This window comes from Panicum virgatum, chromosome 5K (genome assembly GCF_016808335.1).
Source record: "Panicum virgatum strain AP13 chromosome 5K, P.virgatum_v5, whole genome shotgun sequence".
Classification (NCBI taxonomy): Eukaryota; Viridiplantae; Streptophyta; class Magnoliopsida; order Poales; family Poaceae; genus Panicum; species Panicum virgatum.
In genome coordinates this window covers 12,132,728-12,156,339 of record NC_053140.1, presented here as the reverse complement: position 1 = coordinate 12,156,339, position 23,612 = coordinate 12,132,728, and the positions used below count along the sequence as shown (strand labels likewise).

At 46.5% G+C, this 23,612-nt stretch overlaps 3 protein-coding genes across 4 annotated transcripts; 2 read left to right on the top strand and 1 right to left on the bottom strand.

Moving 5' to 3' along the window:
* The first annotated feature begins 1,402 nt into the window (after nt 1-1,402).
* Nucleotides 1,403-10,630, top strand: LOC120706373 (protein TPR1). Of its 2 annotated transcripts, none has more exons than XM_039991003.1 (25): nt 1,403-1,807; nt 2,893-3,072; nt 3,182-3,295; nt 3,761-3,919; nt 4,003-4,177; nt 4,287-4,407; nt 5,005-5,105; nt 5,182-5,317; nt 5,446-5,555; nt 5,653-5,722; nt 5,805-5,878; nt 5,964-6,059; nt 6,130-6,222; nt 6,733-6,860; nt 6,946-7,189; nt 7,265-7,432; nt 7,510-7,605; nt 7,707-7,862; nt 7,939-8,049; nt 8,126-8,305; nt 8,379-8,507; nt 8,586-8,681; nt 8,817-8,999; nt 9,084-9,259; nt 10,112-10,630. In XM_039991003.1, exons 1-25 carry the CDS (start codon nt 1,728-1,730, stop codon nt 10,326-10,328), a joined length of 3,393 nt encoding a protein of 1,130 aa, XP_039846937.1. In that variant the 5' UTR covers nt 1,403-1,727; the 3' UTR covers nt 10,329-10,630. The 2 variants fall into 2 exon arrangements, with proteins under 2 accessions (XP_039846937.1, XP_039846938.1); XM_039991004.1 differs by having other exon boundaries at nt 1,464-1,807; nt 5,053-5,105.
* Nucleotides 10,631-12,782: 2,152 nt separating this feature from the next.
* LOC120706372 (GTP-binding protein SAR1A-like) lies at nt 12,783-17,281 on the top strand. The gene is made up of 3 exons (XM_039991002.1): nt 12,783-13,097; nt 13,211-13,342; nt 16,631-17,281. Exons 1-3 carry the CDS (start codon nt 12,969-12,971, stop codon nt 16,949-16,951), a joined length of 582 nt encoding a protein of 193 aa, XP_039846936.1. The 5' UTR covers nt 12,783-12,968; the 3' UTR covers nt 16,952-17,281.
* A 1,307-nt stretch (nt 17,282-18,588) lies between these two features.
* On the bottom strand, nt 18,589-22,238 carry LOC120706371 (phospholipase A1 PLIP3, chloroplastic-like). Its single transcript, XM_039991001.1, has 5 exons — nt 21,227-22,238; nt 20,138-20,647; nt 19,968-20,027; nt 19,396-19,812; nt 18,589-19,270 (listed from the first exon to the last, which is right to left on the bottom strand). The coding sequence occupies exons 1-5, from the start codon at nt 21,818-21,820 to the stop codon at nt 18,737-18,739; spliced, it is 2,115 nt and encodes a 704-aa protein (XP_039846935.1). The 5' UTR covers nt 21,821-22,238; the 3' UTR covers nt 18,589-18,736.
* Nucleotides 22,239-23,612: the final 1,374 nt, after the last annotated feature.

The window sequence follows — 23,612 nt, the reverse complement described above, 5'->3', positions numbered from 1 at the left end:
GAAACAATTCATCGACAAGCAGGAACTACAGAACGCAGTGGAGGGGAGAACCGCGCACACCCAAATTGCGCAGCCAGGCAGCTCCCGATTTGAGCCATTGGCGCAGATCAGCAGCCCTGCCGCCTGTCCGGGTAGCCACGCTCCCTGCTCCCGCCGCGCTCGTGCCGGCCACGCGACCGCTGCTCGAGGCTGCTCGAGGCCGCACGAGCCGGCTGCGCTTGGGGCCGCCCGCCTCCGCCGCTCGCCGTCGCTGCCACTCGGGCCGGCTACGCGAGCTCCACTCGTGGGCTGCGCTCGGGGCCGTCCGCCTCCGCTGCTCGCCGCCGCCGCCGCCGCCACCAGGCGGGATTTCTGCGTTGGGGGAAAAGAAGCAGCCAATCAGGGTTGGGTTGGGTGGTGGTGGGGCACGTGGGGGTTAATGGGGGTCTGGGTTTGGGTGGTGTGCGGGTCAGCCGGTCAGGCGCGCGGGGTTGAGAGGTTTGCGGGTCGGGCGCGCGAGCTTGGGTGGGTTGGATGTTGGGTGTAGAATACTAATCTACACCTAGGGTGTAAAATAGCACATATGTGCCAATCAAAAGTACAAACAAGATGGGTGAAAAAAAAACTCATGGTATGAATATCATCCACAGATCGCCTAGATTTACCCATGCATCACAGTATTAGCTAGGCATCATATATTTTGTTCTCTAAGTTTCATAATTTTAAGAAAAGTTTAAGGTATCATGTACTATCGCATAAAAAGAAAACTTTTTAAAATATCATTATTATTTTTATATAAACTTTATCAAACTCAGTATGAATTCGATTTGGAATAAACTCAGAGATCGTTGTGTGCGTTTTTTGTAAACTCAGATGGAGAGAGTACTCATCTGGCTTCACCGAAACGCGAAAGGGGGGCAGCGCAGCCGGAGGTCTGCTGTCCACTCACGCGAGTAGCAACACTACAAAGCCTCGTCGGCAGAGGTTTACCAGGGCATCACCCCATTAATCACAGGGACACGTGACCCTGGCCCACTCCCCCTCCCCGCAGTCGGTGCCGTGCGCCACTGCTTTCCCCGCGCGGCGCGCGACGCGAGCGCGCGGCCGATCCGAGAAACCGCGCATCGGACGCGAACCGCCGGAGCCACGCGCGAGCCGATAAAATGGAAGCCCCCCATCTCGTATCCTGCCGTCTCGTCTCGTCTACTCGTCCCGTCTGCTCCTCCTCCCGATCGCGCCGAGGCGAAACCGCCCTTTCCCTCCGCGCGATCTGCCTATCTCTAGCCGTCTCGTCTCGCGCGCACGTCGCCCTCACGACCGGACGCCAGCTCACGAATATCCACCCGATTTAATCCCGGCCCCTTCGATTCCGCCGCTCGCGGCCTATCGTATAAGCCAATTAGCTTATCGATAGGTACACCACTTATCAATAAGAGTGCCTGCTTCTCGCAGATAAGCAAGTGGTGGGTGGCGTGGGGAGAGAGAAAAGGGCGAGAGGTCTGCAACGCATCGAAGAAAGCGAGGCTAAAGTTTCTCTCTCTCTCCCCAACCCCTCTTCCACATCTCCGCTTCTCTCTCGTCTCCGCCTCGCTCGTGAGAGGGGAGGAGGGGGGCCGACGACGGAACCCTAGGATTCGCGGCCGCCCGGGCGGCCCAGCCACCAGCGCCGCGCCCTCCGCCAGCCGAGCTCCGGGCCGCGCGGATCGAGCGCCGGGCGGGCTCCTCCCGCCGCCGCCGCCGCCGCCGCCATGTCGTCGCTCAGCCGCGAGCTCGTCTTCCTCATCCTCCAGTTCCTCGACGAGGAGAAGTTCAAGGAGACCGTGCACAAGTGCGTCGTCGCCCTCCTCCGCCCTTCCCTCCCGCCTCGTCCGGTGGTTACCTGCGCGTGCTCGGTTGGTGGGCGGTTGCCTCACCTGCGCATGCTCCTCTGCGCTTTAGGGGATTTGATTTGCCACGCCGCCCGTCTCGTTTTCCGCTTCCCTCTCCTTGATGAATTCGGCGGTTTTCTAGGTCTTTTTCTTTTCTGGTTCTGGGCTTTGATGGTTGCTGCCAAAAAAAGGGTTTCTCTCCAACTCGGTTCGATTTGTTATGCGCGGTGAATTCGTGGAAGTTTCGGGTTACTTCGGTCAAAACATTTTTATCCCTTCCTCGTCGCCGTTCTCCGTGATAGTCGTTGTTTTATTTATTTAATCCTGTCAAAATCAATTTTCGTGGTCTCAGTTTTTCTTTTATTCCGGATAAATTCAGGGGCGCATTTGAAATTATGGAGCTTGCATGTGCGGTTTCCTACACCAATCGCGCGCCTGGTGTTTTTTCTTCTTTTGTCAACTGGGCTGCGCCTTCTCTGTCGGTTACTTAATTTCCCGTCGGAGCACATAGATTAGTGTGATTAATTCTGTGATTGGTGTGCTGGCGCTTTGGTCCCCTTGTCGTGTCCTGCGAGTGATCAGTAAACGTTGAGGTAGCTGGCACCTGGCAGTTTAGCTGGATTGCTTCATTTCGGACAGGAATGAACTTTGGCCTCGCAATTCAGTCTCTTTAGTACTGTAACTTGTAGTAGGTTCTGTTTTTAATGTGTTCCGCACTCTGTTCTGTTCTGTTCCACGTTCTGCTTTGCAGATCACACACACGGGAGGTTTGTCAGAATTAGACTGTCTGACAGTCTGACTTCGTTTCTTTTACAATAAGTGGCATGAACTTACTTGGTGGTTTAGGATAGTATGGTTGGCTCTTTAAGTGGTTTATGCCATGTTTTGACCATTGGAGCTGTGGGCACTTTAGTGTACTCATTTTGTGTCCTGATTGGAAAAATTGGCTACTCATGCTCCCTCACGTTCATTGCTCCAACAATTACAATTATCTGTGGTCTGCTCATCGATATGTAGTAATTTCCTATGTCACATTGTGTTCTAGGCTTGAGCAAGAGTCAGGGTTCTTCTTCAATATGAAGTACTTTGAGGAGAAGGTACATGCTGGGGAATGGGATGAGGTGGAGAAATACTTGTCAGGTTTCACCAAGGTAGATGACAATAGGTATTCGATGAAGATATTCTTTGAGATCAGGAAGCAGAAGTATTTGGAAGCACTTGATAGGTACTGTCCTCTAATATTTCACTTCATTTGAAAGAGGAGCTGGGTTTTCCATCCACTGTTTTCTATACTGTAAAATCTACTGACTTTTCGTTCTACATGTTCTGAACAGGCATGATAGAGCAAAGGCTGTAGATATTCTTGTCAAGGATCTTAAAGTCTTCTCGACATTCAACGAGGAGTTATATAAGGAGATAACTCAGCTTCTCACTCTTGAGAATTTTAGGTTTGTTCGTCTTGCTTTATGTCATCAGATTGTTGAGAAGCATTCTTAGAGCTTCTTGGATCTTATTAAGCTAATCATTAAAAGCTTCTCCTATTTGGTGCATTGCAATGAATGTATCTTGGACATGTACTAATAGATCATGAACCATTAGGAAATCATGGCAAGTAACCACTACATATATGTTAACTGAGCAGGCATGGCAAGCTGACAACAGCATAAATCTTTTAGCTAAGCCAGATGCTTATTTGTAAAAATAGTTAATGTTTATTCAAGATATTCATTTAATAGCTTTTATGTTATGCTGTTTTTTCGTGTATATTTTTATGGAAAATGTTGGTTCATTAACAATAAAAAGTTATTGCTATTTCCTCTGAATGATTTGTTCCAATTATTGGAATTCCTTAACCTGCTGCTTCTGTTTACAATTTTAGCTCAAATCGTCAAATAAATGTTGCTTTGTTGCAGGGAAAATGAACAGTTGTCGAAGTATGGGGATACCAAATCAGCTCGCAGTATTATGCTGATTGAGCTAAAAAAACTTATTGAAGCAAACCCCCTTTTCCGGGAAAAACTTGTCTTTCCAACTCTTAAGGCATCACGCCTGCGAACCCTGATTAACCAAAGGTTTGAAAGTAACTATCATTACATACCAGACATTCTTTTTTCATGTAAGTTGAATTTGTGTTTTTTTTTGGCAACATGTGCAGCTTGAATTGGCAACATCAGCTTTGTAAGAACCCTCGTCCAAATCCAGATATCAAAACTTTATTCACTGATCATACTTGCACTCCTCCCAATGGAGCTCGTGCATCATCAGTGTCTGTACCACTAGCAGCTGTTCCAAAGGCTGGTGCCGCATACCCACCACTCACAGCTCATACTGTATGTTTGCTTGATCATTTTCTGCTTGTGCATGGCTTTTTATGATCTTTTGTTACTTTTCTTGAAAGCATGATCTTTTATTTCTTACATTATGTGTTTACTCATGCAGCCATTTCAACCTCCTCCACCTGGTCCATCTTTAGCTGGTTGGATGGCAAATGCTGCTGCCTCTTCATCTGTTCAGTCTGCTGTTGTAGCAACATCATCAATACCTGTTCCACCGAATCAAGGTATTGAAGTGTGGTGCCACGTTTCTCTGGAAATGCATCTGGTTGCTTGTTTTGAGTGCATGAATATATGTTCTTTTTTTTTTGCAATTCAATGGATACGTTAAGCACCAAAATTTGTAGCATTTGTTTGCATCAGCGCATTCCTGAAACAATTGGACATGTGAAACTTCAGTTCCAGGCATATAACAGATGCTGCTAATTTGTTGTTTTTACGCATTATTCAGTGATGAATATGATGTAGCTGATAGGCATTGGTCTCAATCTTAGTTTATTGGTAGCTGTAAAATAAGCTTCAACCCTATTTTATATACGGGTAGCTGTAAAATAACACTATTCTTTGGTAGTTTATTCATTGCATATTCTTGTCCTTTTGAGTTTTTAATGTTTGTCCATATTGTAAGAAGTGTGATATTACATACAACAATCAGTTAGTAATGCAGCTAAGATATACTGTAAAGTTTAAGCTCACAAAAGGGAGAATTCAATTTGTCTTAGAACTGTTTTGTATGTTGTCATGGGAAATGTATTTATGTTGTCAGTTATTTGCATGTCTCAAAAGTTCACATGACGCAATTTATATTACATATTTTTCCTCAGCTGTCTCCATGTTGAAACGGCCAACTATAACAGATTATCAAAGTGCAGAGTCTGAGCAACTAATGAAGCGACTGAGGCCTAGTGGACATGGCGTTGATGAGGTTATATTGCATTTGCACTCAGAAAACATGACATTTTATTTTGTATGAATTTTAATAATCAATCATGCCTATGCAGGCCACCTATCATGCCCCCATCCCTCAACCTGCATGGTCAGTGGATGATCTTCCTAGGACAGTTGCTTGTTCATTGTCACATGGATCTAATGTAACTAGCATGGATTTCCACCCGACTCGGCATACACTACTTCTAGGTACTAATCACGATAACTATGTTATTTGATTATCTTAAAAAATGTGTAGTATGTACTGTTTCATGTAATACCTGTGAATTCTGATATACAACCAATATTTTAATTTTCTTATGTGTTTGACTCCACAGTTGGATCTGCTAATGGTGAATTCACACTTTATGAGATTGGTCTGCGTGAGATGTTGCTTTCAAGGCCCTTCAAAATTCGGGACATAAATGCATGTTCAGCACAGTTTCAGGTATTTATTTATATACAAGCTGTAGTCATAGTTGTAGTTTACTTGTGTGTGTGTTCATCTTATTATGAGACTCATTATTTGCCTATCCTGTGTAAAGAATGCTGTGGTCAAAGATTCCTCGATATCCATTAATCGAGTTACCTGGAGCCCTGATGGAGAATTGATTGGTCAGTGTCAATACTGTACCTTTTCAGTTAATACGTGTACAGGGAATAATTTTCATTTAAACCTACCTTTGTGATTTTGCAGGAGTCGCATTCACAAAACATTTGATCCATCTACATGCTTATCAACAGCCAAATGAGACACGCCATGTTCTAGAGGTACTGCAACAAACTCGTATAGATATTAGATATTAAAAATGAGATATTATCAATTGTGTTACAAACATCTTATTCACCTTGTCAGATTGAGGCTCATTCTGGAGGAGTAAATGACATAGCTTTCTCCCGACCAAACAAGCAACTTTGTGTTGTCACCTGTGGAGATGATAAACTAATAAAGGTATGATGTGACTCAGATGGTTAATACTCATACATAGCCTGTCTTCTTGAACTTCCCTTTCTTTTTATAGGTTTGGGATATGCACGGACAGAAACTATTCACATTTGAAGGACATGAGGCGCCTGTGTATTCTATCTGTCCTCATCATAAAGAGAGTATTCAGGTGCATTTTCATACTCTGGCCATCAATATCTCAGGATGCATAGTTTTCAAAAAAAAATCTCAGGATGCATTAATCTTTGCTGTTGATTCTTTTTTTATGCCAAGTTTGACTTTTCTCCAGTTTAAAATTAAAAAAGCAATCATTGTGTTTCTACTTTTACATAATGGCACACAATTAATGATATACCTATTCAAGTGGAAAAGATGAGGTCTGCAAGTGCATGACTTTTAAGACAAATGTTGATTCTAATAGTTTATGTGTACCTCCCTTTTATTCGCCATATTACATTTGTCCTAGAGCATGTACACAACTCCATATTGTTTATCATTATGTATTAAATTCATGATTTGATAATTTATTATAGTTTAATTGATTAGTAGAAGAGTGGTCTTATCTGAATCTAAACTGCTTTATAATGTTCACTTATTCAGACAGCTCTGTGTTTTGATTTCCACTTCAGGTTGTGATCAAAATCAAGTCTAATACATGATTTTCTTATGCTTAACGCAGTTCATCTTCTCAACTTCCCTCGATGGAAAAATAAAGGCCTGGCTTTATGACAATATGGGATCTAGGGTGGACTATGATGCTCCTGGAAAGTGGTGTACTACTATGCTCTATAGTGCTGATGGAACTAGGTAAGAATAGATAGGTTAGCCCTTATTTTTCCACCAAAAGTGGTTCCAGTTTATACTAACGAAACAATTTGCTATCAATACGAAGGTTGTTCTCATGTGGAACGGGCAAAGAGGGAGACTCATATTTGGTTGAGTGGAATGAAAGTGAAGGATCTATTAAGAGGACATATTCTGGATTTCGTAAAAGATCTGCTGGTGTTGCTGGTGTAGTGCAGTTTGATACAGCTCAGAATCACTTTTTGGCTGCTGGTGAAGATAACCAGATTAAATTCTGGGATGTTGATAATACTAATATGCTGACCTGTACTGAAGCTGACGGAGGCCTCCCAGTTAGTCTCTGCTCCCTGTCATATTTATCCTTGATTTGGAGGGGTTCTAATCTAACCATTTTACATTATTACCAGGCTCTTCCTCGCTTGAGGTTCAATAAAGAAGGCAATCTTCTTGCTGTTACTACAGTGGACAATGGTTTTAAGATACTTGCAAATGCCGATGGACTTAGAACTCTACGTTCTTTTGGAAGCCGACCTTTCGAAGCATTTAGGCCGCAATATGAAGCTTCTTCTATGAAGGTTCTTACAACTTTTTGTCTTGCTTTTTTCTTTTGTGTTTTTTTAGATTGATCCTGACATTAATTTTGAATTTACAGGTCTCGGGTGCTCCTGTTGTTGCTAGCATCTCTCCTAATATAGGCCGAATGGATCACTTAGATAGGAATTCTCCTGCAAAGCCATCTCCTATACTGGTATTGTGATTCATATTTTCAGACAATAGAGATTGATTCCTCCTTTCTTACCTATTTATCAACAATCTGAACAACATCTGACTTAATATAAATTTGAATAGAATGGAGGAGATACAGCATCAAGAAGCATAGAAATAAAGCCAAGAATATCAGAAGAAAAACCTGATAAAGCAAAACCTTGGGAGCTGATGGAGGTTTTAAATCCCCAGCAATGCCGTGTAGCTACAATGCCAGAAACCCCCGATCAGCCCAGAAAGGTTCTTTTATCTTGATGTATGTTACATACTTCTCATCGTGGAATATGTGATAGGCTTTAACAACATCTGTGTGCAGGTCGTCCGCCTTCTGTACACAAATTCCGGTGTTGGGTTACTAGCATTAGGGTCTAATGCCATTCAAAGGTTATGGAAATGGAGTCGGAATGAGCAAAATCCAAGTGGAAAGGTACATATTGCTTTCTGTTGGTTATTTTTAGGTTAATCAAGTTTGTGGTATAATTTTTGTCCATTCTACTAAGCAGGCCACAGCCGGTGTTGTGCCACACCATTGGCAGCCAAATAGCGGTCTTGTCATGACAAATGATACAGCAGATACCAATCCAGAGGAGGCAGTTCCATGCATTGCACTCTCCAAGAATGATTCTTATGTGATGTCTGCTTGTGGTGGCAAGGTTTCATTGTTTAACATGATGACATTTAAGGTAATGTTTAACTATTTTATTCGGATGCATTTTTCAGACTTCAAGAAGATTTGATCATGCATCTTCCATGCAGGTGATGACAACATTCATGCCACCTCCACCAGCATCAACATTTTTAGCATTTCACCCTCAAGACAACAACATCATAGCGATAGGAATGGAAGATTCAACCATCCACATATACAATGTCAGGGTAGATGAGGTAATAAATGCCTAATGTCTGTACAGATTATGTCTTTTTGAATCATTTCATTCATCCTTGTGACCTTTGTTTTTTCAGGTAAAAACTAGACTCAAAGGACATCAGAAAAGGATAACTGGGTTAGCCTTCTCCACCAACCTTGGTGTACTCGTTTCTTCAGGCGCCGATGCACAGGTTACTATTACTAATGCATTTCTTGTTTGTGTCACAAGATGACCATTGTTCTCAACAACCCCCACATCCCTACATCTTGCCCTTTTCTCTCTTCTGAATTCATTCTGATAGTAGTCATTCACTTTCATATTTCAGCTGTGTGTGTGGGCCAATGACACCTGGGAGAAAAAGAGAACAGTTTCTATACAAATGCCAGCCGGAAAGACTCCTTCAGGAGATACAAGGGTCCAGTTTAGTTCTGACCAAAGTCACTTGCTAGTAGTACACGAAACTCAACTAGCTATATATGATGCATCAAAAATGGAGAGGATCTATCAGGTGACACTTTGTATACTTTGTCAAAAGTCAGAATTATTTTTTCACCGCCTTGCCTATTAAATATCTGTCTCTTTCTTGATTCAGTGGATACCCCAGGACACCTTGTCAGCTCCTATATCGCATGCATCATACTCATGCAACAGCCAGCTTGTTTTTGCTGCCTTCGCTGATGGTAACATAGGTGTCTTTGATGCGGAGAACCTGAGATTAAGATGCCGGATTGCACCGTCAGTATACATGTCTTCAACAGCCATAAACAGGTACTACCCTTTTTGTACACTGAGTTCATATTATTTAGCTGACCATATGAGAAGTTTGATGTGCTGGTGCATTTTATTTTCACTTTGGTAACATTTGAGGTCAGCCAATGCATATTCTCGTTGTAATTAGAAGCTTTGTTGATTCAAAAGAAGAGAGGGATAGGACACTGGATGGTCCTTAACCCAAGTTTTGCTAAAATAAGTAACTGCAATTTTTTGTGGGACCAAGTTTTGATTTTTGTTTTGGGTTTTTTTTTGGGGGGGGGGGGGGGGGGGGCTTCTCTATGGTTTGGCATAGTGAGTTGATTTGGGAGAGTTTATTAGCTTACTAGTTGAATATCATGCATATTCTGGATTTTACTGGTTATTTAAGTTTGGATAGGTTATCATCACTGTTCTGAGATTATTGTGTTAAACTTGCGGCACAATTGTTGACATGCATAGACCAACCCTAAGTATCCGTAGCGCCATTGAGCTGATTCAGGGCTTCAGGCAGCTGTGGTACTATTCTCCCTCTGGTGGTGCTGTCCTTGGATTGGGAGCATTATGGCAAATTAAGAAAATTAGGGGTGTCGATGGGTGACCCTTATGGGCACCTCCAACCCTCTTTAGTTCAAAATATTGTACTAGTTTTCCAAAATGGAACCCATTTTGGAAAACTAGTACAATATTTTGAACTAAAGAGGGTTGGAGGTGCACCTAAGGGTTATCTATTTGCACCCCTAAAGAAAATATCGGATAATGAACTTTCAGACACACTTCCTACATTTGAATGCTTGTTCATTCCATAATGCCATGTGATCTTGTTACAAAGCTCCTAGGACTTAAGACATGTTTGTTTCCTGGTTCCAGCAATCCACCTGTTCACCCTCTTGTTGTCGCTGCACATCCCCATGAGCCAAACCAATTTGCGGTCGGGCTGTCAGATGGGTGCGTTAAAGTGCTTGAGCCCTTGGAGTCTGATGGCAAGTGGGGAACTCCCGCTCCAGCCGACAATGGGATTCCAAATGGCAAGACGCCGGCGTCATCAGCTACAAGCAACCATGCAGCAGATCAAATCCAAAGATAGATGCATCGCCAAAGCTTTTTCTCTGTAAATTTTCTAATTGAACTGACTTATTTGTATGTGAATGTCGTTAGGATATTATTGTTGCATTTGTTGGAAAAAGCATGACAGAACAGGTAAAGGTCAAGTGTGCTGTTACTTGCAAGATGTCATTACCTTAGTGGTTCTCATGCAAGATGTTTGCAATAGGGGACAGTAGTGTCCATAAAGTGTGTTGGCTTAGGTGTTCTCAGGTTTAGATCGAATGATGATGTAGCCTATATTTCTTAATGCATGTAAAGCAATACATAGTTTTTCTCCAATCCCGTTCTAGCCTATTCCATGTTCTCTTGTTATTGTTATTATACCCTTACAAAGGAAAGGAGTAAAGGAGTGCTGTGGTGAATCCTCGAAATGCCACCACGTTTGAGCGAGCCGAGGTACCTGCGATCAGTTTTTGACCTATTTTGTTTTTGTTTCTGCGTGCGTATGTGTCGTGACACAAATTTTCCGCAGACCAATTCTTGTTGTCAGGTTCAGAAATAATCCCTCGCTTTGGAGTTTGGAATACCTGTCAAACCTGATTCAGAAACTGAACATATTCTGATGACCACCTTGAAAATTCGTTTAGCAAAAGGCCAGGAAGGCCACTGAATATAACTATATTCTATATTCTTATATTAATATAGTTATATCTGATACTCCCTCCATTCCAAAATGTAGGTTGTTTTGGTTTTTTTGGATTTATAGTATTTGCTATACATCTAGAAAAAAACATATGTCTAGATCCATAGCAAAATATATGAATCTAAAAAAATCAAAACGACCTACATTTTGGAACGGAGGGAGTATTAAAGGAAGCAATGAGTACGAAATCATTTCCTTATAAATATGCAAATAAACTATTCAATTTGCTAACAAACTTAGGCTCATCCTCCAATGCTCAATCGGTAATACTCCATCCGTTCCAAAATGTAGGTCATTTTGACTTCTTTAGATTCATATATTTTGCTATGTATCTAGACATATGTTATATCTAGATGCTTAGCAAACACTATGAATCTAGAAAATCTAAAACGACCTACATTTTGGAACATAGGGAGTACATAGTAGTGGGTATTATTTAAAAAGATATGATGTCCTAGAGGTATAGACATGGATAAATTACACGAAACATTCGGTATCAATAAATACAAATATAACGTAAGCCAGCAATACTTACATGAAACTTTTCTATATTTCCAACATTGGTAATGTTCCAACTACTGGATCTTTAACTACTATGGTCCATTTTTAACAAAAATGGATTGCATACTAAGTAGCTTGAGTGGTACAAAATTTGACTTCAAACATAGTATATATCACAAGTTTCATGTATTATATAAAATATTAACAAGAGGATGGAATTTTGTGTGTATGGTTATTCCTTCTCTTGGTTTTAGAGTTCATATACCTTCTTTAAAAATCTTAAGATGCCAATTCCATCCATACTTCCATCATTACCACCTCACTCACCTGTACTATGTATTTTTCTTCCCATTTCTAGTTCTGCCCTCTCTGCCATTAGATGAGATCGTATACGTATGTAATAACTCATTGCTTCAAAAAGTATATAGCCAACCCTAACACCTCAAGACCCTATTCCCTTCGATTGCCGCCGCCATCTTACCTTATCGTGTACGTTTTCTCCATCTCTTCCATCCGTCAGATCAAATCTCACGGTTCCAAATCAGTCTTATTTTCTTATTTAAGCACATATCACTAACCCTAGCATCACAAACCCTATCGTTGCCTCGTACTATTTCCGCCGCCTGTACCCTACTAGTGTATCCACTTTGGATGTAAACATACCAACTTCTACATCGAGGATATTCCTACTCATTTTGATGTAGGTTATTGAATTCAATTAATAATTGGTGATGTTGATGTTGCATCCGGTGCTTCCGCAGTTCCGCTTGCATAGGGTAGAGGTAAAGGCGGGGTTAGGGATTCCCTCTAATAAGGCCTCCTCCAACAATCGATGATGTCGCGGCTGGAGATGACGTGGTGGAGAGAGGAATTGAAAAAGGTACTACCAAAACTGTTCTTCCACCGCTAGCGCATGACGCAGGTACCCGAGTGATGTGAGAGGGAGAGTGCAGAGATCGAGAAGAGCTACAATAACTTTTATTTTTTTTAACCCATCTGAACTCAATCTCATCCGGCGATTTTGCCAGAGCCGTTGGAGCCGGCCTAAGAAATTTTTACTGATGAGATCTCATCTCGATCTCAAAAGATATGCAAAAACACATGTTAGTAAAAATAGAGGTGGTTATATTAACTAGAAGAGTATTAGATTATTTTTTTAAGAGGTAAATTCCGTCATGTGTTAGTTGGTGATGTCTTTTTAATGAAGGGTCGTGATTTTTCTTAATCCGCAGTGCTGGCAAACGACCAACGCTCCTGATCTGACGGCACAGGAGGAGGTTCTTCTAGAAACAAGACGCCACCGAAGAATCTAGAACGGAGCACCCAGGCCACGCAGACCACGAGCAGAAGAAAAGAGGAAGAAATATTCTTCCCGTCGAAAGCCGGCGAGGGAAAGAGCGACAAGGCAGCAGGAGAGTAGGAAGCGTCGGCCGATCTGCTGCGTAGAGGAGGACAACGCCGGAGAGGAGAGCAGAGATGTTCCTGGTGGACTGGTTCTACGGGGTGCTGGCGTCGCTGGGGCTGTGGCAGAAGGAGGCCAAGATCCTCTTCCTCGGCCTCGACAACGCCGGCAAGACCACCCTCCTCCACATGCTCAAGGACGAGGTCCCTCTCTCCCTCCGATCCGCGGCCCTTTCCCCCCCTGCGAATTCCGGTCTTATTGTCGTGATTTCCCCTTGACGCGGTTTTCTGATCTGGTTTGGTTGGATTGATCGCAGCGGCTCGTACAGCACCAGCCGACGCAGTACCCCACGTCGGAGGAGCTGAGCATCGGCAAGATCAAGTTCAAGGCCTTCGACCTCGGCGGCCACCAGATCGCTCGCCGCGTCTGGAAGGACTACTACGCCAAGGTTGATCCTCCTTCCTCCTGCTGCCCGTTTCGTTTCTATTATTACTGTTTGAGCGCTTCCCTGTACAGTTTTTGTGAGGTTTGGCGTTGGAATCTGGGTTGAGATGGAGATGGTAGGGTTTTAGTTGCAAGTAGTATCTCGGTTTAAACTAGAAACGTCCGAATTTCTTTACTTGTTATTGTTAGATTAGATTGCTTCCATATGTTTTTGTGTGATTTGGCGTAAATTTTGGTTGAGACAAAGATGATAGGGTTTTAGATATTAGTATGTAGTATCTGGGGTTAATTAAACATACTACATTTGAATAGCCGAATAGGCAAGGTGCTGTAGGAATAGAAAATTTGTAGAACGTAACAGCATGCTCAGAGCTATGATTTTTGTGTAGATAGATTGTCACCTCGGGCAACCTAGGACAACACACCCTCTTGAGAGATTCTGGCCACCTGTTATGCTGTTTTTCGAGCTCCTACATCCAGATTAGCTGCCCATTTGCAATGGTCCACTACAATTTTAGTGGGGATACCTACCGGTGCCATTGATTCCTCATCATCAAACATTCAGAATGAGCTTTGTAGGATGTGATCTCTTTATCCAACAAGGGTACACAATCTACATGTGCAGGTGGAATAGTTGGTATTTCCTAGCAAGGATGTTACCTAACCTTAATAGAAGTATGGAACAAACTTTTGCGACACATAACTAGTCTTTTTTGAATTCTTATGCGATTCTTTATTTCAATAGAACACAGCTTCTAACAAAAATATGGGAAAATTGTCCATGTACCACTGTGCACGGAGAGCTTTCCAAATGTACAGCTCATGCTTTCCACTTGACTGTTCTTGGATGAGACTTCCTGAACACCTGAGTCCACTATTCATTTTCTCATTCAAAAAAAAAACCCGACCTGGAGTGGTGGGAACAAGACAGATTTCCTTTGTCTTCTACTCCCTCCGTCCCATAAAACAAGTCATCCTAGGAATTCTAAGACAAATTAACAAGAAGGTAAAATGACCATGTTTGCCCCTATATATTATCCATATTTGGCAATAATCGATTCTTGCATGCACATGCATTTTCTAAATAGGGTAGGATGACTTGTTTTTTGGGACAAATTTTGAATCCTAGGATGACTAGTATTTTGGGACGGAGGGAGTATGTTCCTTATTTCAGCAAATATAGTCTGAAATAAAAATGCAGAAAATTTTCCCTGAATCACTGTGTTTGAAGAGCTTTCCAAATGTGCAACTCATGCTTCTCACTTGACCAAATTACCACAAATAAGGCTATGAGATGCTTGCTTACAACTATTGAGCAATTTTGCTACTCCATCTTCTCATGCATCAGACCTCTGGTCAGCGCCTTGCTTGAGTTGTGGCTGAGTCTGACCGTGCAGAATATGGAGAGGTAAAGCCGCCCATTAGTGGTGAACAGGTTTGTGTGGTAATTTGGCAATGTGGGAAGTCTGAGTGATATAAGTGCAGAGCTCTCCAGACACACTGGTTTCTTGGTCTATTTTTGCTGAAACAAATATTAGGCTTTTAAGAGCAGCCCTAGTAGTTTTTATTTTGGATTGGAAAATCGTTGATGTGGAATTCAGTTCAAGAGCTCCATTGCTGCATTCGATCATTAAGGAAAATATAAAAAACTGTGAGCCGCTTGTTTGTTGGGCCAATGGAGGCGTGGAGCTTCACATGCCTGACACCCATGCCCTGTCCTCCTGTGCGTAGAATATTTTAACCAGTTGGTAGCTCATGGGTGGACTCGTCTTAGGAGTTTGGTCATCTATAGTTCGATTTCTGTTACACTGAAGCTGCTTTAACCAAAATCCACTTTATGCCTTGTACTGTCCTTGAATGAGTCTCTGAAAGGTCCTGAATTCAGTTGTGGGTTTTCATAGAACCCCCATCTGACCTAGAATATTGGGAACAAGATAAGTATCCTGTCTGATTCTAATATTTATTCATTTCAACAAAGTCTACGGCACAGTGCGGGAAGCCTACGGCACTGGGTACGCCCTTTTGTGATAGTTGATAAACTGGTTAATGTCACAGTTTTTTGTGGTAATTGGGCAATGTGGGAAGTCTGAGTGCTACAATTGCGAAGCTCTTCAGACACACTGGTTCTTGATCAATCTTTCGTAAAAGAAACTAAAAGACTTTTAACGATATCCTCCACTTTATGCCTTGTATGTTCTGGATGGGACTTGCTGAGAACATCTGAGTTCACCTGAGGGTTTTGAATTAAACCCCAGATGCCCTAATATGGTGGGAACAAGACAGACGTCCTTTTCAGTTCTTTCAGCAAATCAGAGCCTGATATAAATATATCGAGAGCATTTCGAATGTACTATCCATGCTTATTACTGTTGGACTATTTTGGTCCTCCATCTACGCTGGGGAGCATATGAACTCTGATGAGCACCTTGCTCTTTCTGGCGCCCTTACTAGGCTTTCTCTACTGCTGCGTCTTCTTATCTGTCAAGCCTGGCTGCTTCACTTCCAAGGCGTCAACCTTGGGAGGAACAGACTCCACAGGGCGAGTGATGGCAGTGCCCTTGGATTGAGGCTCTGCAACCCATTACCTGTGCGTAGGATGCAGTTGAATTGGAGACAGACTGTGGCCGAGAAAGGAAGATAGAGCTCCGCTAGTGGTAAACAGGTTAGGGTAACTTTTTTTTTTTGACATGTTGGAAAACTGGAGGGCCCTAGGAATCCTGGATTTGGCGCTTTGTACTGTTCTTGGATTAGATTTGCTGAAGTACTGTAAGCCACTTGTGGATTTTGCAACATAACTCCAGCTGGCCCAAAAGGGTGGGGAGCAACAAAAGCTGGAAATGATTCAAAACTTGAATTCATGTACTCATCTTCATGTGAACTGCATAAAAACTGCCCAATGTCATTACCACTCCCATACATCTTGCCCCTCAAATCTCAAAAGTTCTTATTAGCATGACTAAATCTTGTCTAACACAAGTTGCTTAAGGTTTCTGTTTATCTTTTCAGAACAACATGTTTGAGCCATGTTGAATTGATTGATTCAGTTTTTTTGATTCAATGTTTGGTCAGGGAAAAAATGCGACTGTTTAGCGCTAGGGAAAAAAATGCGACTGTTTAGCGCTAGGTATTTAATACCAGGGCCCAAGTTCAGCTACTGCTTTATTCCCCTGGCTGAACAATATCCCAGGCTTTAACGAGTAACTGTAAACTTAATAAGTTCTATACTTCACAGTCTATTATTTTCAGCATATGCTTTTGTCTAGCTCTTTCTGATTTCTTATCCGTCTTATAGGTGGATGCTGTCGTGTACTTGGTGGATGCTGTTGACAAGGAACGGTTTGCCGAGTCGAAGAAGGAGCTTGATGCTCTTCTTGCAGATGACTCACTTGCGAACGTTCCTTTCCTCATACTGGGCAATAAGATTGACATTCCGTACGCAGCTTCAGAGGAGGAGCTGCGGTACTACCTCGGGCTGAGCAACTTCACAACCGGGAAGGGCAACGTGAACTTGTCTGACTCCAATGTTCGCCCCCTGGAGATCTTCATGTGCAGTGTGGTGCGCAAGATGGGCTACGGCGAAGGCTTCAAATGGATGTCTCAGTACATCAAGTGAAGCGCCGCAACCCTCTGTCCATAGCACTGGCGGAGGCGCTCTTGCAGGTGGTCGGAGTTAGGTCTGGTCGTCACTATGGAGAAATCCGCAGCTGTATGAAAAGGTTTATGGTAGCGAGTGGGCAAATCCTGTAAGTTTGTGTTAATCCTAGATATGTGATGGGGTCTATTTTCTTTTCTGATTGTTTGTGAGTGACGGTCACAAGTTAAAGAAAAAAATGCGGTTGCTGGAACCGCTTCAGAGGCAGCGAGAAGCATTCCAGTTTATGTAATCACGTTACTTCAACCAGTGAAATGCTTGGTAGCAGATTTGGTGAACTTTGGTCGCTAACGATGCGTTTGTGGTTACTGAAAGCATGGTTGTAGGGTGTAGAAGTAGTGTCTCAACTGAGGACAGATCGTGCATTTTTTTCTCGAACAAGAAAGAGATCGTGCATTTTTTTAGGCTTGAGGTGGTGACGCAAACTCACCGAGCATGCATGAATGCTTGATGAAGGTTGCATTGGTAAAATTTGCAACTTCTACCGCAACGAAGCGGCACGCCAATTCTGCCATCATTGTCAATTCGAAAAGGAAGCAGCACTTTTGCAGAGAAACATGAAAATGGCCGGAAAAGTGGATAAATAAATCACGAATGACATGGCATTGGATTTTCAGGCTGGAGTTCCTATCCGAATAGTTCCTTCTGTCGAGAAGCCCGGGCGAGAGCGATACTTGCGGTCAGGGAACGGGCCGTGCAGCCCCTCGGCCGCTTCCTCCCGGACGCACGCTGCACGCACCCGCCGTCCCATGCGCGATGCCAAACGGAGCGGAACGGGGCGCGAGGTTCCGTGCAGGCTTCTTCGTTCGTTCGCTGCGGCCGACCGGTTCCCGCTGTAGCCGGCTCACCTCCGGCGTCGCCTAGCGCGGCGATCGCTCTCCGCCGGCCGCGATAGGCCCGGAGACGGCGAGCGCCACGCAAATCAAACCGCCGCGTCGGATGGGGATCGGCTCGGCACGTCCGCGCGCCGTCGTATCCGACCCGAGGACCCGGCCGGCCCCGCCCCCCGCGCCGGCGAACCCGCACAGCCGGGTCGACAGGCAGCCAGGCACGACTCACGAGCGCGGGCGCGGACCCCTGCCTTGGCAGCTCTCGCGCGCCCCGCGTGCGCGTGCGCGTTGCCGCGTGCCAGCGGTGCGCGCTAGCCAGCGGACCGGACGCGCCGGGCAGGCAGGGCAAGGCAAAAAACCTTGGAGGACGGCCGATTTCGAAAGCGTTTCTGGGACGTCCGAGATGGGCGTGGAGTAGCGCCGGCGAGGTTCCTCGGCGGCCAACGGCTTTCCCTTCCCCTCCTCCGGTGTGCCTCGATCCGGACCGACGGGCGACGGCGAACCGAGCCTGCGCTAGCTGTGGGTGCGGGTGCGCCGATAGCAACGGCGGCCCTTTCCTTTTCCGCCGGCGTGTTCGCTCTCGGTTACACGTGCGCGGTAGGTGGTACACTCACTGCCTGCACGCCTCTGTTCCGTGTTCCACGGCAGCTACTACGTACGTGAACGCAACGGAGCCAGGTGTGGTCTACATTTGCTGCTCGGATTTTTTTCCCTCCTCCTTTGTTGTGCTGGGTCTTGAGAACGGAAATACAGAGAGAAATTCCGAAATAACGAAAGAAAGTTTCTATTTCCAATTTTCCATTTCGCATGCGTCCTGGGGACGCGTTTCTGGTACAAAAGAATCGTGTGTATGAATCTATCGACGGTGGACCAACCATCGCCAACCAACGGACGGACGGATCGAACCCCTATCCTATCACCTGAGCCTAGCGACGACCAGGAGCGCGCCGAGGGCGAGCAGCTCCGCGGGGAGCAGCACCACCGCCAGCAGGTGCGCGCGCCGCGCCGCCTCGACCACGGCGTCCACGAACCCGCCGCCGCGGCGCCCCGAGCCCGACGGCAGCACGCCGTGCACGCCGAAGGGCCACCAGACGAGGAGGCGCCAGCGGTCGCGCTCGGCCTCCGCGGCGCGCCGGGCCTCCTTGCGCACCACCCCGCGCACGGACCGGAGGTACGAGTTCACGTCGTGGTCGCGGTACACGGAACCCCGGGGCCCGTAGGCGGCGCCGTCCTTGAGGATCTCCAGCGGGTGCGGGGAGTTGAAGAAGGCCGACAGCGCGGACCGGAGCTCCGCCAGGGAGGCGTCGCCGGGCGCCGACGAGGAGGACCTGCCGCCGCCGCCGCCCAGGCGGTAGATGCCGCTGTCCGGCGGGAGCAGGTGGTGGTGCGGGGACAGCCGCTCGTCCGGCTGCAGGATCAGCACCTCCCCCATTGGCGCGTACAGAAGTTTCTGCAGTTGGTCAGTTGGAATTGGATTAGCAACATTTCTGAAGACGAATCATAGTTCACAGCACAAATGCTACAGAAATGTAGCATGATCAGAACACGAGAAAACTAGAGCACGAACATGTATACCTGGTTTGCGAGGCACGGGTGACTGCGGAAGTTGCCGTTGGCGAGCTTGAGGATGTTAGCGACGTGGTCCGGGTAGTGGCACGAGAACACGCGGGGCACGATGTCCCGGTGCATGGTGATGGACTGCACGTGGCTCCGCGGCAGCCCGAGCCGGCGGAGCAGGTGGTCGCCGCCGCACATGATGCATGGCGCGCCGAACGTGATCACCGGCAGCAGCGCCGAAGCGGGGGCCTCGCCCCGCATCAGCAGCATCAGGTTCACGAGCAGGGCCAGGCTCCCGCCGAGGGAGTGGCCGGTGAACCGCAGCCTGGCAGATTTTCCGCAGGCTTTCAGGTGGGATTTCACGTATGGTAGCATCTGGTGATACATCCCCTTTGCAGCCTCGTATATGCCCCTGTGAACTAGCACGTCGAGTTCCTGCAGGATCGCATAAAAATGTACATATGTTATATAATGCACTAGTTCATGATCTTGCTACATTCAATCTGGTTGCCCGTACTTTCAACATTTTGTGCAGCATTGGTTGGTGAGAACTACATGAAACTGAATTTTAGCCACAGCTAGCAACATACCTCAAATTTGACAGGCTCAAATAAAAGGTTGGCCTGCCAAGAAGCAATTGATTCCGAGCCCTGCAGATTACATAGACAAGAAACCACAGTGGCACAAGATAAGCTACAGAATTAAGAAGTATTACAAGCAGAAACCTGTCGAACCATGAGAATTTGGGCATGAGCATTACCTGAACCACGAAGTACCTTGTGCTGTTTTGATCATCATCACAAACAAACCACTCGCAGGGGCAAGATCTCGAAGAATTCAGATCATCTGCGACAGCTTGCCTTGTCTCTTCCTTTGCCGCAACCATGGAAGTCACTGAATTCGTTGTGGCCACGAATGAGGCTTCGTCCATACTTAACCCTTCACCATTCTCACCGTTCATGAATGCCATGATGGCCGTCGGATCTTCCTTGACATCATTCCTAGAACCAAACGGCATAATGCCCATGGCTCGGGAATGCAAATAAGATGCAGCAGATGACACAACATGGTACGCACCAAAGGGGTTTATCCCCAGGCCACTGCGTTCCTCCTTGCTTGCGGACGCAGCATTGCCGACAGCTTCAGAAACTTCATTTTGAGATTCATCCTTCGCATTGCTATGCTCCTGCTTCTGATCAGGCATAGTTCTGGCCTTGTCTTGCACTGACGAAGTCACAAACTGCAGATTGTACCTCCGGAGACATTTTGGCTGAGATGGGTGGCACGAAAGCATACAATTCCCAAGTTAGTCACAGCGAAAAAGGCGACTTTCTAGAAACAGGTAGGATATTTGCAGCGCCAGTTCAGTTACATTAGATCAATGAGGTAATGCTGCACATCAGAACCAAATAGGAGTTCTGAAGGGTCACATATATGCATGATCATCTGTTCTTCTTTAGATCAAATTTAATCATCTACTATCCATAAGCCAGAAAAGCAGTTCATGACAAGTAACCAATCGGTAACAAGACTGCAAGACAAATGGTATTTCAAGGATGGACTAAACCAAGAGTAGCATATGGAAAATAACACTAGCAGAAAAGCAATCAGTGAACTCCAAAACAGACCAAATTTAGCTTTGAACAATCCTAGAAAAATATCACCATCCGGCACCAGCATTGACGCTGAAAATTCACAGCATGAACTAGATCACGACACCAGCCTGGCATTGGTAAAGGCACATGAGCTAAATTTACCCAAAGTAATCACGATCAGACCAAATTTCACCAAAGACGAACTGCGATTTGACGCGTGAAATTACAGCAGAAGGTGGCGATGAAGATGTTACCTGAATCCTGGGGATCATGTAGGCGATGTTGCAGAGGTAGGACATCATGGAGTACTCCTTGGCCTCGCCGAGCGACGTCTTCCGCAGGAGCCGCGAGAAGGACGCGCGGTCGAACACCTCGCCCTCGTCGTACCCGACGGCGCAGCCTTCGTCCTCGCCCCCAGCGCCGCAGGAAGCGCACTCCTCGACGCCACCGCCGGCGACCTCCGCCTCCTCCTCCTCCGGTTCTCGGCCGCCGCCGCCGCCGCCGCCGGTAGCCTCCGCGTCCGCCGCGTCCGCCCACCGCGGCTGCACCCGCAGCATCTGCAGCACCCAGTTCGAATTCCCCTGCCCGCGCCCGCCCGCCTCCGCCTCCCGCTCCTCCTCGGGCGGCGGACTGCTCCTCGGCTCCGCGCCGCGGACGGCGCCGCCCGCCGCGGCCGGTTTCTCTCCCCCGGCCCCGCCCCCGCCGCGCGGCCACAGGCGGAGCAGTGGCGCGTGCTGCCGCTGCCGCCGCTGCTGCGCCGGCATCGTCGGCGGCGGCACCGAGGCCGGCGCCACCGGAGGCTGCGGCGGCGGCGCCGCGGCGGCGCGCACGAACCTCAGCGCGTCCATGGCCTCCGTCGCCCCCCGCACCCCTGGGCGCGCGCGCCTCCGAGACGTGGCCTCCTCGCCTCCCCCCGTGCGCACGAGCACTTGGGCGCGGTTAGGCTTCCGCCGATTAATAATAGCGCGGTTAAGTTTAGGATTCCCCGACGGCTGACGGGACTCGAGGCGACTGGCTGACGCCGCGGTCTGTGGCTCGCCGGCTGGGTGGAGAGGTGGTTAACCCTTCTTCTTCTACCTCAGCTCACCTGAGTAGATCGTGATGACCGGCAGTGGCTGCCCAGCTGCGGTGATTGGGAGACCAGGATGCCGGGGATGGGAGAGAGGAGAAGGGGGGAGGCGCAATGGAGGAGAGCTCCTCCTATATACGTGGAGACATGGAGGAGGGGGGAGGTGGGTGGAGGTAGGCGATGACTGCGGATCGTTTGTGAGCGGAGGAAAAATCTCGTGGTTGCTTGCTCGTAGGGATCCTTTGACACCGATATTACTTGTTTCCTTGTGGTGCTTTTTGGCTGCGGATTCCAGCTGGTGCCCCACACCGTCTGCTATGGGTTCTTGAGACGCAATCCTCTGTTTAGCAGCAGTAGTACTCAACGGGGTCAAATTTTATGATTCGATTTTAAAACATACCTTGCCAAGGTGTGTGTACCTATAAATTTTGGTGTTCGTTTGGTTGTATACCAAAAATTAGTATCGTCGAAAATTATTGAGAAATCAGCGATCACTCTGTTCTGCTGGCTGTGGCTGGTGGCTGGTGCTGATTTGTTATAAGAGAAAAATACTGCTGACTAGCTGTGGCTGGTGGCTAATGGTGGTTTGGTGTGAGAAAAAATACTATTGGCTGATTGCGGCCGAACAGAGTGAATGTTTATCTCACCCATATTTTAGCTGTTCCTGTCAATCCCCTCTCATGATATTTGTATTTTGACATCAAACCAATCGATAGCCAAAATGTTAGGTATTACATTTTAGCATCCAACAATTGTCATTTTTGTCTGTATTTTGGCAAATAAATTTGGCATACCATATTTTAGCAAGCTCATAATTTGGTAGGGTAAATTTTGAAATCCAACTAATCAGGCTCTTGGTATTATGGGAGATAAAAAGGGAAAAAAGTTATCACAAAACGACCTTGGTGTATTCATCTGGATTCAACATTGTTCGACGAAAAATAAAAAAATGGGGAAAAAAGGAAGAGAAAAGACGGTGAGAGCCTCGTGGTTTTCCCCCTTGGAGTTTTGTTTACTGTGTAAGAAGACATCTCTATCCGTGGCATGAGATCACAGTGCCGTGACGCGATCCAAGGCCAAAGGATAAACAAACGCTTGCAATTTCGGTAAGCTTGTGCTCAGCGTGACACGGCAGGTTGGCACGGCACCCGCCGCGTCCGTTCCCCTTGCCGGGGGGTCGTGAGCCTGAGCCGTGAGGCGCAGAAGATCCGGGGAGGTACTTGCGTGGACGCGTCAGCCGGCTGGCGCGGGGGCGACACGTCAGCGGATGAGGCCGCTCGCGCGGACGTAGACGCGCTGGCCGCGCGGGCGCCATGCAGCGGGCTCAAACTCGCTACAAGGCGGGGGGTGTCCAGAAGCAACGGACCGGTGGGCTGAAGATGGGCCGCAGAAGCAACGGGCCGGAGGGGGTACTGAAGCCCAATTCGGTGGAAAGGATGGAGGAGCCCTGGACGAGCCCGTTTCCAGGACGAGAATTCGGCCTGTCCACCACCACCACCTTCGACATTGCAATTGCAGACGAGCTATTGAGCATGTGCAGACGTGCAGTGCAGCTGTGCAGGTCATTTTTT